Source organism: Ovis canadensis, chromosome 25, assembly GCF_042477335.2.
Source record: "Ovis canadensis isolate MfBH-ARS-UI-01 breed Bighorn chromosome 25, ARS-UI_OviCan_v2, whole genome shotgun sequence".
Lineage (NCBI taxonomy): Eukaryota > Metazoa > Chordata > Mammalia > Artiodactyla > Bovidae > Ovis > Ovis canadensis.
The window spans coordinates 44,272,126-44,287,294 of record NC_091269.1 but is presented as its reverse complement, the minus strand read 5'-3'; the positions used below and the strand labels follow the sequence as shown (position 1 = coordinate 44,287,294).

The 15,169-nt window shown below is 53.5% G+C and overlaps 1 protein-coding gene across 7 annotated transcripts in view; it reads right to left on the bottom strand.

The window, feature by feature from the left end:
• The window catches only part of PALD1 (phosphatase domain containing paladin 1), an 88,000-nt gene that overhangs the window by 30,128 nt on the left and 42,703 nt on the right, over positions 1 to 15,169 (bottom strand). For 6 of the 7 annotated variants that reach the window (XR_011253142.1, XM_069572570.1, XM_069572566.1 and 3 more), the window contains 9 exons: positions 12,421 to 12,634; positions 7,193 to 7,295; positions 5,773 to 5,952; positions 4,592 to 4,756; positions 3,573 to 3,733; positions 3,296 to 3,371; positions 2,465 to 2,616; positions 2,022 to 2,121; positions 1,726 to 1,818 (listed from right to left, as the gene is read on the bottom strand). Coding sequence is in view for 6 of the 7 variants with exons in the window: in XM_069572570.1 (XP_069428671.1) it covers positions 1,726 to 1,818; positions 2,022 to 2,121; positions 2,465 to 2,616; positions 3,296 to 3,371; positions 3,573 to 3,733; positions 4,592 to 4,756; positions 5,773 to 5,952; positions 7,193 to 7,295; positions 12,421 to 12,605 (1,215 nt within the window). In the remaining variant the exon portion in view is untranslated. Of the gene's footprint in view, positions 1 to 1,725; positions 1,819 to 2,021; positions 2,122 to 2,464; positions 2,617 to 3,295; positions 3,372 to 3,572; positions 3,734 to 4,591; positions 4,757 to 5,290; positions 5,431 to 5,772; positions 5,953 to 7,192; positions 7,296 to 12,420; positions 12,635 to 15,169 lie in introns of those variants that run through there. The other variant, XM_069572571.1, reaches the window with a different exon arrangement.

Below are 15,169 nucleotides of genomic sequence, written 5' to 3'. Positions count from 1 at the left end.
CTATCCCATCTGCTGTGGTTTATCTGTGTTCAGGGACCAGAGCTGCTGCTGGACCAAGCATTCCAATTCTTGATGAGACTGTGCCCAGAGAGGCTGGGCCTCGCTGCATGGCCCCAGTGCCACCCACACAATCCATGCTGAAGCAGCAAAGTGTATAAACACCCATCCCTGAGCCAAAGGCCCCGCCTAAGAGCTGTAACCCTCCCCACCCCAGCATCCACTGGGCAGGCGGGCTGTCACAGAGAATTCCAAGGGTCCTTCTCTTCACCTGTGGACCTCAGACTTCTCCTGCTGGGTCAGCACCACCTTCTGGAGGGTAAGTGAGATTTGTATAGGCCCAGAAAAAGAGGCCATGCCCTTGGATGAAGTTTAATCCCACCTCTGGGAATCTAGGCCTGAGGTCAGCAAACTTATTTCTAAAGAAGTCCAGACAGTAAATATTCTAGGCTTGCGGGCTACCAGATCCTTGTTGCGACAGCTCGACACTGCCAACGCAGCACAGGACCACCGTAGCCTGCACGTAAATGGATGGGTGAGATCTCATGTCAACAAAACTTACTTATCAAAACAGGTGGTGGGCTAGATTTGGCCTGTAGGCCACAGTCTGTCAAGTCCTAATCCAGACCTTATAAGGCAGAAAATCCTAAATACAAAAGAGCCTCATTTGCATGAAGCAGTTCAATGCAAAGTAGGTACACTGGTGACCCCACTGTGCAACAGGAAGGGGCTGTACATCACAGCAGGGGGTGCCCGGGAACAGGTGCTCTGTGGGCTCCCTTCTGAGTCTTCATGGCCTGAGCTCCCCTAACTCACAACAACCCTACAGAGTAGTTACTGCTAGTGGCCCCATTTTATATGTGGGGAAACTGAGGCACAGAGCAGTGAAGGCCCACATGCCTGTAGGTGGCCGAGCCAGAAACGGAAGCCCGGTAATCAGGCCAGAGCCCTGCTCCTAACCTACAGCCCAGGGAAAGCCGAGCCTCACAATGGCTTTGGTTCCACAGCAATAAATCTCAACGACGACAAGCAGGGATGACATGGAAAAGACAGGGTTACATGAAACAAACAGGATGCGAACATGCCCTGGGCAAGCCCCAGAAGAACATCAGAAACATGGAAACTGAAGGAAGCCAGCCCCAAACGCTCCTAGCAGCTGTGCTTGGATGACGGGCAGCTTTACTTCTTCTCTGATTTCTCAATTTTCCATAATGTTGCTTTTATAAGATATTTCTTTAAGCATTAAAGAAGAAAAAGGCTCTGTGGGCTTTAGATTCTTTCCGTGAGCTGTGTGCAAATACTGTCAAGCCAGCCTCCTCTCTCCAGAGCACGGGCACGGGCCTGCTGAGACAGCCCAGAGCACATTGCTCTTCCAGAAGATGGGCTGGACCTAACCCCAGCCTTCCCAACGAAACAGCAAGCGTTTCATCTGCAGAGGGGGCCCGGAGCAGCCTGGAAAGCGTCTGCAGTCAGAGGCCTTCAGCACCTTGCCAGCAGCCCCTTCCTCCATCCTGTTTATTCTGCAGTGAGGGGTCCTAATCAGGGAAAGTAAACTTCCTCTCTTCCTGCAGGCCCAGCTCCCTATCTCCCCTTCCTCTGAAAACTGCTCTCTACTCATGGAGGCAGCAGCAGCAATCAAGAAAAGCCAGGCTGAAAGGGGCCAGTCAACAGGCCTCACCCAACGAGGCTGCCGAGCTCCAGCGAAAGCAGCAGCTCTCCGCGCCTCACCTGTGCCCGGCTGCCTTCCAGCTCCCTCTGGTTTCCCAGGACTACTTCCTTCAGGTCGTGCAACTCTGCACAGGCGGCGACGGCTCTGTCCACCTGGAGTCAGGGACCGGGGCAGGAGAGAGAGGACAGAGGCAGGGAGGGAGCAGGGCCAAGGAAAGATGGCAGGAGGCAGCAGAGAGGGGCAAAGAGAATGACCAGTTCAGACGGGAGGGCTGGGGAGGAGAGCTCCTCGGCAAGGGCAGCGAGTGCTCCCCACTGCTCCTACCCCCAGCTCTTTGCCCAGTTCCCACGCTCACCTCCTCCACCATCCTCCTCCCCTCGGGCACCATGTGGAGAAAGCTCTGGACCACCTCGAGCTGCTCCATGGACAGAGGCTTGGTCTTCACAGGGGCAGCCCTGACAGGCAGGAACAACAGCATAATCAGCGCTCCCGAAGGCCGCCGTCAACACCCTCCCATTCACCTGGACTGCACTGGACTACACGTTCAAGTTTCCCTTCCAAATCAGGTAGGGGAAACAACAGGCCTTTGCCCTGCTGGGGAAACCGAGGCCAGAAAGGTCAAGTGACTTTCTCCAGGTCACCCAGGGAAGTCTATGCAAACCAGGAAAGGAGCTGCCGATGCATGATATCCAGCTGTAGCTCTGGGTTTCTGATGTGTCCCCAGCATCCTGGGGAGGCCCGCCCCCTCCACCCCTCATCCCCGCAGCCCTTTGGGGCACTGGTTCCCATGCCACTCACTCCGGCCGCAAGGCAGTCCCACCACGGTGAAACAGGACGAGTGTGCCCAGAACCATGCCCAGGCTGGCCCTGCCCACGCCCGTCTGGCAGCTGAAGAGGAGAGCAGGGGGAGGCCCGTGGGCATCTTGGAGCAGCAGCAGGCTGGGGGTCTCCTGGGAAAGGACCGTGAAGAGCAGGGAACAGTGTGACCAGAAAGCCCTCAGCTGAGGACCAAGTTAGGATGCGGGTGGAGGGGCATCATGTCATTGATGCCTCCCCCGGTCTGTGGCAAGATGGGGACAGACCAGCAGCCTCTGGAGCAATCCCATGGCTTAGCCTGCTCCACCAGCCCCAGGAGCACAGGCCCTGCCCCTTTCGCACACTCCAGGGGGCTCAGCGAGGCCCTGGAGGTGAGAACTACTCAGAGGGGACTCAGGGCCGCAGCTACACTGCTATGCAGTTTACACTGCAGATTCAGTACGGCGACCTCCCAGGGGCGCATAGACTACAACACGGGTCCTCAGGAAATACCAGCTGCAAACCCACGGGTAAGAAATTGTAGCTCTAATAAGGAAATAGGAACCTGAGACCTAGAAAAGTTAGGAAATTCACCCAGGATCACACAACAAAGTGAGGAGCCGAGCCACAGCCAGAGAGCCCAGTCCTGCAGATGCTCTGTGCTGGGCTCTGTCCTTAGACAGTATACAAGTACACACCCACACAGACACACACAACCCCCTCGGCCTTCCTCCAGGAGACACACCACCCAAGCACCTCCAAGGAGACAGGGCCCTGACATAGGCTCACTCTCCAGGCACCTGCGCACCCACCACTCCTCCAGACCCCACTCACCCGGAGGACACTGACAAAGGCATCGAACTGGGCTTCCAGGGGGGCCCCTTGCTCTGGCAGGGGCAGACGGTGGTACCTGCCGGGTAACAGGGAACAGCCCATCAGGTAAGCCACACACCCCATACCCCGGACATCCACCATTCCCAGGGGAGACAGAGGCATGGGGGACTCAGCCCAACATGCAGACAGTGAGACTGAGGCCACACCAGGAGAGCAGGCCCAGCGAGCACCCATGCCCAGCACACTGGGGCCTCCACACAGGCCTGGCCCCCAGTACCTGTAGGAGGGCTGCAGGAAGAGGGGCCTCTTAAACACCTCCTCGGTCACGTGCACGTCGTCCTCGCCCCGGATGGCCACGGCGTGGGGCTCCCCCCGCAGGTCCTCGGTGTTGTGGTACACAAAGTACTTGTTCTCGCTCAGCTGGGCAAAGTCGTGGATCTAGACGGAGGCCAGGGGCCAGAGGGCCATGACGGACCTTGCTGGCTGAGTTCTGGAGGCGCCTAAGCCACACAGAGGCCGTGGACAGGCTGCCTGCCCTCCAGGGAGAGCTACAGCCAGAGGCGCTTTCTGCGCCCTGGCGGTGCTGGAGGGACCGGAGGGACTGCTGGCCCGAGGGCAGCCAGCTATGCCTCAGCTGCTGCGTCCCACCCCGCGGTCAGGCTCGGAGGGCTCTGCCCGGTGGGCAGCAGGAACTGGCCAAACCGCCAGACTGAAGGACAGGAGGAAGCTGGTCAGCTGGGAGCTGGAGGGGGCGAGGCCTGAGGAGGAGACGGGGAAACGACCACAGCCAGCGCGACCTCTGCTCCTGCCTGGGGATGTCTCAGAGGAGGGGGGACACCATGACCTCTATACACTATTAACACAGCTCTGTGGTGTGTGAACAGCCCCAGAGACCTGGACAAGTCCCCATGCTGTGAAGGAGGAGGCCAGAGGAACCTCAGAAACAGAGGCCCAGGGAGAGAAGCGGCCCAGCCCAGGCCTCACGGCTCACGGAAGGCTGAACCTGGTCTTGGGACTTTCAGTCAAGTACTCTCTGCCCTCCACCAGACCCTTTTCTAAATAAGAATGCTGAGTTTGGAGGAGAAAAGCAGGGTGGGGAAAGAGCAGAGGCAAACAGAGCTGAGAAGAGAAGTCTTTACCCTGGTGCCCCTGAGCTGGCCTTGCAGCAGCCACTGGCCCAAGTGGGACAGCTAAGTGGGCAAGCATGAGCGGGTGAGAGCAGAGCGGGCTGGGGCTCAGCTCAGGTGCCCGAGGCTACCAGGAGGGCGGCCTCCCACCCACACAGGTGGCCCTCACCTCCTTCCGGATGGCCAGCTCCAAGCACTCCGCAGGGACCCCGGGTCCAAGGCCCTGGAGGTTCTCATGAAGATTCTGCTTGTCTCGAGGCGTGTAGGGTACAAAGTCCTCAGCAGCTCGCAGAAACAGCACGGGTTCCTCCCGCACACAGAAGATGACACACTCCTGCCGGGCATCCAAGGAGGAAGGAGCCATCACCACTATCCAGCATGGACACCCGCTCCACCACCCCTTCCCCGGACCCCCTCGAAGGCCCACCACCCCACTCTGCCCCTGCAACCTGAATCTTACCCCAGAAACAAAGCTCAGGCCAAATGCCACCAGCTCCTGACCCTCCCTCCTTTTTACAGCTTTCTCCCTTTATGGACTACAGGGTCTTTGCAGGTAGAAGCATGTCCTGGTCATTTTCATGTCCCCACAAAGCCTAACATAGAGCCCTGAGTAAATCAAGTGCTGATAAACATCAGCTGAAGACATGAATGCCCACCACCACCATGCAATCACTCACTCACTGAGCACCATACAGACAGAGGGAGCTGGTGGGCAGGCTCTACCCTCGAGAACCTGCTGGGACGATGGAGTGGGATCCAGGCTCAGCTAACACCCCCTCATCATTCTGGTTCACTAAAGCCTCTCCATCTTCACCCAGGTTAAATCAGACTGCCCACTACGAGCCTGCAATGACAGTGGACCCTCCACCTCTGTCCTGGAGACGCCACAGCAGGCGGAGAGAGGAGTCATGCAAAGCAGACACATGGAGTCCAGAGGTCTGGGTTTGGGTCTTGGGACACCACTCGCGGGCTGTGTTTCTTATCCTCTCTGGGCCTCAGTTTTCTCCTCTGTAAAATGGGACAATAGCTGCCCCACCCATGTAGGGTCAACATGAGGATATAAGTCTTAGCTGTAATCATCATCCTATGAGTGTATAGAGGGGCTTCTGACCTCGGGGCTCCCATGTCCATAAAGGATAACACAATAAACACTTGCCCAGAATTTCCCCGTCATGCTGAGCACAACGACCATTGACTTTCAAGGCCTGGCAGCACCTGGCCCTGGTCACCAGTCACCACCTCCCCCATAATATGCCCAGGCCCCTCCAGAGCCTCTGCAGTTGCCCCTCCGGGAAACCCATTTCCCCAGATTTGGGGACTGGCCCGTGCCTGGGAAACGGCCATGCTTACCCGGTGTCCATCCTTCTGGAGTTTCTGGAGGACTTGCCTGAACCCCAAGAGGCTGGGCTGTCCCATGCCGAACACAGCGAGCCCACCCCGCACCTGCCGGAAGTTGGGGGCCCCACGGCTCTGCAGGGTGCCCAGCATGTCCATCTTCTCAGTAACATCCCGCACCAGGAAGTAGCGGCCCTGGCAGGGGAGAGCCACAGGGGTCACTCAGATGCCGCGGGGACGTCTTCTACAGACAAGGCTCTACCCCAGGCCCCAGAGGATGGGGAGCAGGGAGATGGGGTGGGGAACGCGGTCCTCAGGTTGTCTACAGCCTTGTGGGCAAAGTGATGCCAGCAGGGGTGTCATATAGCGTGGGAAGAGAGAAGACAACTCTTCCTGAAGGAGAACCAAAGAGGGCTTCAGGCCGGAGGCGGCATCTGAGCCAGGACTTGAGGGAGCAGAGCAGGGAGAAGCACTACAGGGACAGGGAACTGAGACCAAAGCTGCCTGCAGGGCATGCCTACAGCCCCCAGGGCAGAAAACAAACATCTCTCACCCAGAGGCGAAGCTCATGGAGAAGGGGTTCAAGTAGGGAATCACAGCTGGGGCACCAGCAACCAGCTAGGAGAAAAGTGTGAGCCACTTCCCAGGGGCCTGCAGTTATGCATAGGGGCAAGTCTCTCCCTTCCCCAGCTGGGGACGCAGACCACAGAGAAAAGAGGGGTCAGGTGGGAGCAGGAGGAACCAGGAGATTCATTCCCAGACAAAAAAAAACCATGAAGTCATCTCATCCACCCGTTCACCCACCTCCCCATCCACCACGACCTCCCACCCAGACCCTCTTTCAACAAATACAGTTTAATCATCATGACTATCATTAATTCATTCACTGACTGTTTTTGAACACCTACATGATTACCCAAGCACCGTTCTAGGACCTGGGACTATAGCAGTCAACAAAACACATGAAAACTCATCTGCCCTTGGAGACTTTACTTTCCAGGGGATATTATAAGGATAAAAAAAAAAAAAAAGACAGATCTAGATAGATGTACGTCTATGCCTACATCTCTATCTATGCACCAAAGAAGCCCTAAAGCTTCAAAAGACCATGGGATGACGATTTCTAGCCTGAGAAGAGCAGTCTGGGGCCCCAAGCCCTTCAGGTTCCCATGTGCGTCTTCTTTGGTGCTCGGGGGCGGGGGTGGCCAGGCTAGGGCCACATGGGAACAGAAGAGCAGGGTCCCCACAGGGCAGCAAGCACAGGCCCTAGGGTATCAGAGACTGAGAGCAAGTGGGATCAGGGTCCCAGAGGATGGGGTGAGGCGGAGAAGGAGGCCATGGGGAAAGCAGGGGGAGATTGGGGAGGGAGCCTGAGAGGAAGGAGGGCTGGAGGGGTGGGAGGCAGGAACGGAGAGAGGGGCAGGCCTGGCCTCACCTGCACCAGGTAGTGCTCGGGGGTGGCATCTGAGAGCCGGCCCAGGGTGTAATGGGCTTTGAGCAGCTCATCGTGGATCTGGAACTCCTCCTTGCAGTTGTACCTGCCGGGGCAGGATGCAGACGGCGTCAGGCAAGCACAGTGGCCAGGACACACTCCACCCTCACCAGGCCCACAGCAGGGCCACCCCATCCCACACATGCATTTATGACAGACGCTGCCTACTGTCCCCCAGTATCCACTCTCCCCTTCTTCCTCAGCAATAGTTCCCTGAATTTGTGACTGGGCCATCCAGCTGGAGGCCATCCAGCCTCCCTTGCACCTAGTATGATCATGTGATTCAGTTCTGCCCAGTGGGATGGGAGAAGTATGCAACTTCTGGGCCATTCCCTTAAAGAAAAGAAGACGTACTCTTTCTACTCTTCCTTCCTTCCCTCTGGCAAGCACCCAAAAGTGAAGGCAGGAGGTAGATGCTGGTGATGGCAGGGCAACAAAAGGAGGAGCCTGGCCGATTATGGAGCAGTCATTCCAGCCTGGAATGCCTCCTGGACTTTTGTGTAGAGAGAAGCTGCCGTCTTGTTTAAAGCCTCCTTAAACAAGGCTTACTTTGGCCCCAGATGGTCCCTCCATCAGACTGTCTCTGAGAAGAGCCCCCACACTGACAATCCCACAGCACAGTGCAGTGCTTCAGGACACAGGCCTTGGGGCCTGGGTATGACTTTGACTCCACTGCTTTGAAGTTACTTAGTCTGTAGTCTCCAGGAATTCCCACCTCCTAAGGGCTGCCGTGAGAAGACAAAGCATCAGTGAAGTAACTGCTTATTTAGCACAGTGCCTCAGGGACTCTCATCATCTAGTAATCTAATTACTATTACAAGCAAGAGTTCTACCTCCACCCAGGGCCGTTTCAAACAAAACACAGATTTCTGAAGATGCTAAACCTGAGGGAGGGCTGTGCATTACAGACCCCAAATGCTTCTGTGCTGATTATAACAATGAATCAGACACAGCCTCCCAGGGCTCATGATCTGGGGTCTGACATCTCTTTAGAAAAGGATAGGCAAGGTGATGGAATGAGTAGGGTGGGGAGCACTAGACAGGAGTCGTGAGACCTGGGGTCCCTCAGCCAGCTCTGTCTCCCTTTCACACATGACCCATGGCGGGCAAATCCTGCCTTCCCAAAACTCCCAGTTTCTATATCTAGGTCAGTTTTCATATCTGATCTTAAAAACCTATTGATTAGATCAGGAGTCAGAAAACCTTTTCTACTAAGGACCAGATAGTAAACACTTTAAAGGCTTCCCCGGTAGCTCAGAGGTTAAAGCGTCTGCCTCCAATGCAGGAGACCTGGGTTCAATCCCTGGGTCGGGATGATCCCCTGGAGAAGGAACTGGCAGCCACTCCAGTATCCTGGCCTGGAGAATCCCATGGATGGAGGAGCCTGGTGGGCTACAGTCCACGGGGTCGCAAAGAGTCAGACACGACTGAGCAACTTCACTTAACTCACTTAGGCTTTGTGGGCCCCACAGTCCGCTACAACTACTCACCTCTACCACTGCAGCCTTAACCATCCTTTGATGATATGCAAATGAGTGGGTGTGGCTGTGTCCCAACAAAGACTTATTTACCAAAACAAGCAGTGACCTGATTTGGCCTGAAGGATACAGTTTGCCAGCCCCAGTTTTGGATGATTTTCTAAGGTCCCTTCTACCACAAACAAGCCACAACGCAAGGATCACCAGGTCACAGTTGGCTCTAGGAGGCACGCACAATACCACTGAAGTGGGTTTTTACAGCAGGCCAGAGAATGTTCTGAGCCACGCCATGCTTAAATTTTTTGAATGTCATCCCCACATATCCTGATAAGGAAACTAAGCCTTTATGAGAAGGGAAAAGGATTTGCCCAAGGTCACAGAGCAGGGGAGAGGCAGAGATGAGCCCAGGATTTCCAACACTGTGCTCAAGACCCAAACCAAATTCTGTCGTGTGCTAGTCAAAAGACTACATATCAGGTCCCTTTTATTTAACATCTCCTTCCTCCCCTTATCACGAGCAAAGTAATGTATTATGATTACAGCTTTCCTGTCAGGCCCCAAGGCCAGCAGGCCGGATTTATCACTCCTTCAGTTTTCCTTACACAGAAAGCCCCATCTGCCAGGCCTCCACCAAACGTCACTCCATGGAACACATCCAGTTATTAGCTAATCCTGTCTACCTTCCTCCATCCTGGAGGGGTCCAAAGGCAGAGAGCCCAGTGGGTAGATGCGGGGAAAAACAAGGCTTCCCAACTGACCAGGAAACAGAGCCAGTGTCCCCCGGCTCCCTGGCCTCAGGCTCTCGGCACCCGCTCCTTCCCCTGGCCCACAGGACACATGCAGGGTATCCAGGTCTCTCAAAGGACAGGGCCAGAACAAACCCGCAGCAGTCTCCAGGAAAGTCCCTGAAGGCCCTCCAGGAAAGCTGACCAACAGCTTCCAGCTTTTTCAGCCCAAGGCCCTATAACAGCCTGGTGTCAACCTCAGTTTTGAACCATAATTACAGATTGTGGGGAGAAAAACTCTAAATTTTATGTATCTAAGTAAAACAACGGAACTGAACTGAAGTACATAAACTTCCTTTTAAAAAGTTCAGCAAAAAATTACTTTCAAAAGAGTATCCCAACCTCCCCCCGGCCAGCCACTCCTCCCTTTCCTACACTCCTTGGCAACCACGACATAATCAGTAATATGACCTAGCCAGTTCAGTTCAGTCGCTCAGTCGTGTCCGACTCTTTGCGACCCCATGAATCGCAGCACGCCAGGCATCCCTGTCCATCACCAACTCCTGGAGTTCACTCAAACTCATGTCCATCGAGTTGGTGATGCCATCTAGCCATCTCATCTTCTGTCGTCCCTTTCTCCTCCTGCCCCCAATCCCTCCCAGCATCAGAGTCTTTTCCAATGAGTCAACTCTTCGCATGAGGGGGCCAAAATACTGGAGTTTCAGCTTTGGCATCAGTCCTTCCAAAGAACACCCAAGGCTGATCTCCTCTAGAATGGACTGGTTGGATCTCCTTGCAGTCCAAGGGACTCTCAAGAGTCTTCTCCAACATCACACTTCAAAAGCATCAATTCTTCAGCGCTCAGCTTTCTTCACAGTCCAACTCTCACATCCACACATGACCACTGGAAAAACCATAGCCTTGACTAGTCGGACCTTTGTTGGCAAAGTAACATCTCTGCTTTTCAATACGCTATCTAGGTTGGTCATAACTTTCCTTCCAAGGAGTAAGCGTCTTTTAATTTCATGGCTGCAGTCACCATCTGCAGTGATTTTGGAGCCCAAAAAAATAAAGTCTGACACTGTTTCCACTGTTTCCCCATCTATTTCCCATGAAGTGATGGGACCGGATGCCATGATCTTTGTTTTCTGAATGTTGAGCGTGAAGCCAACTTTTTCACTCTCCACTTTCACTTTCATCAAGAGGCTTTTTAGTTCCTCTTCACTTTCTGCACAAAGGTCATATCATCTGCATATCTGAGGTTATTGATATTTCTCCCGGCAATCTTGATTCCAGCTTGTGATTCTTCCAGCCCAGCGTTTCTCATGATGTACTCTGTATATAAGGTAAATAAGCAGGGGGACAATATATAGCCTTGATGTACTCCTTTTCCTATTTGGAACCAGTCTGTTGTTCCATGTCCAGTTCTAATTGTTGCTTCCTGACCTGCATATAGGTTTTTCAAGAGGCGGGTCAGGTAGTCTGGTATTCCCATCTCTTGAAGAATTTTCCACAGTTTATTGTGATCCACACAGTCAAAGGCTTTGGCATAGTCAATAAAGTAGAAATACATGTTTTCCTAGAACTCTCTTACTTTTTCGATGATCCAGTGGATGTTGGCAATTTGATCTCTGGTTCTTCTACCTTTTCTAAAACCAGCTTGAACATCTGGAAGTTCTTGGTTCACGTATTGCTAAAGCCTGGCTTGGAGAATTTTGAGCATTACTTTACTAGCATGTGAGATGAGTGTGATTGTGCCGCAGTTTGAGCATTCTTTGGCATTGGCTTTCTTTGGGATTGGAATGAAAACTGACCTTTTCCAGTCTTGGCCACTGCTGAGTTTTCCAAATTTGCTGGCATATTAAGTGCAGCACTTTCACAGCATCATCTTTCAGGATTTGAAATAGTTCTGCTGGAATTCCATCACCTCCACTAGCTTTGTTTGTAATGATGCTTTCTAAGGCCCACTTGACTTCACATTCCAGGATGTCTGGCTCTAGATGAGTGACCACACCATCATGATTATCTTGGTCGTGAAGATCTTTTTTGTACAGTTCTTTGGTGTATTCTTGCCACCTCTTCTTAATATCTTCTGCTTCTGTTAGGCCCATACCATTTCTGTCCTTTATCGAGCCCATCTTTGCATGAAATGTTCCCTTGGTATCTCTAATTTTCTTGAAGAGATCTCTAGTCTTTCCCATTCTGTTGTTTTCCTCTATTTCTTTGCATTGATCACTGAGGAAGGCTTTCTTATCTCTCCTTGCTATTCTTTGGAACTCTGCATTCAGATGCTTATATTTTTCCATTTCTCCTTTGCTTTTCACTTCTCTTCTTTCTACAGCTATTTGTAAGGCCTCCCCAGACAGCCATTTTGCTTTTTTGCATTTCTTTTCCATGGGGATGGTCTTGATCCCTGTCTCCTGTACAATGTCACAAACCTCATTCCATAGTTCATCAGGCACTCTATCTATCAGATCTAGTCCCTTAAATCTATTCCTCACTTCCACTGTATAATCATAACGGATTTGATTTAGGTCATATCTGAATGGTCTAGTGGTTTCCCCTACTTTCTTCAATTTAAGTCTGAATTTGGCAACAAGGAGCTCATGATCTGAGCCACAGTCAGCTCCCGGTCTTGTTTTTGCTGACTATATAGAGCTTCTCCATCTTCGGCTGCAAAGAATATAATCAATCTGATTTTGGTGTCGACCATCTGGTGATGTCCATGTGTAGAGTCTTCTCTTGTGTTGTTGGAAGAGGGTGTTTGCTAAGAGAACCCCAAAAGACAGCAGCTCTGCGACCCACTTGCTGTGTGACTCCAGACACACTGCTTAACCTCTCTGGGCCTCAGTGTCTTCCTCAATGGAAGCAGATTGGAGACGTTAAGTGCTGTATGCCACCACCCCTCCAGGCAGCTCCCCCCAGCCATGCCTTCTGGGGACAGGGTCATACTTGTCCTGCCACTCACGTGATCACGACGGGGGCCACCTTGTTGGGGATGATGGACTTCGCCTTACTGTTGTGCAAGCCTGTGGTCTGGAAGGAGTGGACGCTGAGTGAGTGCCGACCATCCATCGAGCCACCGTCCTGGAGGCCCTCAAAGGGGGCGCTTGCCGAGACCGTCTGCTGGGCTGTGCTGGCTGTTGTACCCATAGTCTGCTGGCAGCCTCAGGACCCAAGACCTGTGGGGTAAGAGGAGGTGCGATCAAGGAGGGGATGGGAAAAGCCACAGCAGGAAGGGACCCAGCCCACCCCTCACCTCTGCCTGTGAACACAGTCTGAGGCCCAGAGAGGGCCTACTCACCCTGCAGCTGTCACTCAGCAAAACACGTGTTGGGTGAGGCCTACCCTGTGCCTGGCCCTCTGCTACTGCTTTGGGGAGAGTTATGGACATGGACAGATAACAGATACAGCCCTGACCCCTTACAGTTTACCCCTCCCTAGTGAACATAAGACAGAAAAGAGCTGACCATCCCCACCAGGTCAGGACCCAAGGCTCCAAATACCTGGGTCAGGCCACATCGAGACCAGGCCTTCCAGATCGGGAGAAAGGGAAGGCTGTCACCAGAGGGAGAACCAGAGGCAGAGGGAAGTCTGGAGATGGCTTTGAAGGGTTTGGATGGGAACAGAACATAGCTGTGAATGTCACAAAAGAGGCCAGGGAAGTCCAGACGGGGTGAGTTCTCAGCAGATCAAGGCCCCTGAACTCTACATCAACAACCTCAACATCAACAACGTCTACATCACCAACAACATCTCAACAGCCAAAGCTTTTGCCCGACATCCGGCATGCCGGGCATCCTTGTGGTCTCACAATTCCCACCGCAGGGCTCTCTCCTAGGGAAGCAGTGAAGGATGTGTGCAGAGTGGGCTACAAGGGTGTTCTGCTGATCACAATGTTATTTATAGTAACAAAACACTGGAAATGGCCTGCAACCGGGGATTTGTTGAATAAATTATGGGGCATCTCTAAGGTGGAATGTTAAACAGCCTTAAAAATATATTGACTGATGTGGAAAGAAAGCTAGGCAACCAGAAGGGAAGAGGAACAGGCTGCAAAGCAAGCATAGGATATAATCCATTTTAATTCGTGAGCACAAATCAGGAGAAAAGTCTGGGAGGGCACATACCAAGACGGTAACCTAAGTCATCACCTGGTGATGAGATTACAGACAGTTTTTACTATCTCCTTTTTCCTTATCTGCATTTTCTGAACACTGGGTAGTAAAACCTACTTAAAACATAAGAATGGCTGCAGAAGCAGGCCAGGAGAGCCACTAACAGCTGGCAGAGGGTGTGGGGAAGACTGGCTCAGGGGTCCAAGAACCAGGGCTGCTGGGAAGGGAAGGGGCTGGGAATTCCACACAGACTAAAGAAGAGGGCGACAGACATGGGAGACAGGCTCACAGAACTTTCTCAGAGCCCAGTGGCAGCTGGTCTCCACGGCACTGATGGCCCAGGATCAGGAAGGGGAGGGAGTTCCCTGCCTGCTGGTTCCCACTCCCACCTGCACCCTGAGAGCGTTAGTCGCTCAGTTGGGTCCAACTCTTTGCAACCCCATGGACTGTAGCCTGCCAGGCTCCTCTGTCCATGGGATTCTCCAGGCAAGAATACTGGAGTGGGTAGCCATTCCCTTCTCTAGGGGATCTTCTCGACCTAGAGATTGAGCCTGGGTCTTCAGCAATGACAGGCAAATTCTTTACCATCTGAGCCACTAGGGAAGCCCTCCATTCTGAAAGCACAGGGACAACAGTCTTTAGAACCTGATGACTCCCCTCTGCTCCCCTCCCCAAGCTGCCCTAATCTGGGCATGAGCTGTTCCTCACCATCCACACACTCCCAGCCCTGCCCTCTCATAAGCAGCAGCAGCACTTCAGGAAGTGGATGGTGGCGTCAGGAGTCAGCACGGAGCCCGGGAAGCAGGTCACTCTGAAGGCTGAGCTCACCACACCCTCATTTCCCCAGGGGTCAGAGTTCCTGGTCCCAAGGCAGTGCTCCCCAAGCCTTCCAGGGCGATGCCCTCAGGCTCCCCCTTCCCAGAGTCACCCAGACAGAATAACTGTTCATTCTGTCCCCCGTCAGCACCCCAACCACTGCCTCTCCTTCCCCAGTCTGGAAGGGGTCCCCTCTCTCTCCAGTCCAGCCTTGTCATCCTTGACAACTCCCAGCAGGCATGTGACAGGTCTGCTAACATGCACACCTTGTGTTTATAAGAGCCTTGTCACAGCTCTCCACACCCGGGCCAATCTCTCTCTCTCATTTTTCTCTCTTTTATTCTTTTTCTTGGTACAAGGTGCAAGGACTAAGCCTTTATTTCCAAACAGAAACTAAGGCGCTCAGAGAAGGTGAAGGACTCCACAGTGGATCTCCTGCTGACTGTCAGCAGAGCCAGAACCTTCTCTCCATGGCTCCTCAACGTTCCCCAGACCCCTCTCAGCAGCCTGGGCCAAGGAGGCATCGGGCAGGGTGGGTGGGGGTGAGGGCAGGAACAGCCACCTCTAAGAATGGGCTCGGTGGCTGTCCCAAAGGAGGGAGTGACAGACGGGCCATGGGAAAGACCTGCAGGAGGCAACAGCTGGCTTCAGCTGCCAGGCCAAAGCCGAGCCCTGCTCCCACGGGGTGCGGCTGGGCCTGACACCTCTACCTCGCCGCCCCCACAGCTCCAGCTCTAGTCTCTCACAGGCTTCAGAGGCGATGACAGGCCCCAGCCGGTCCCT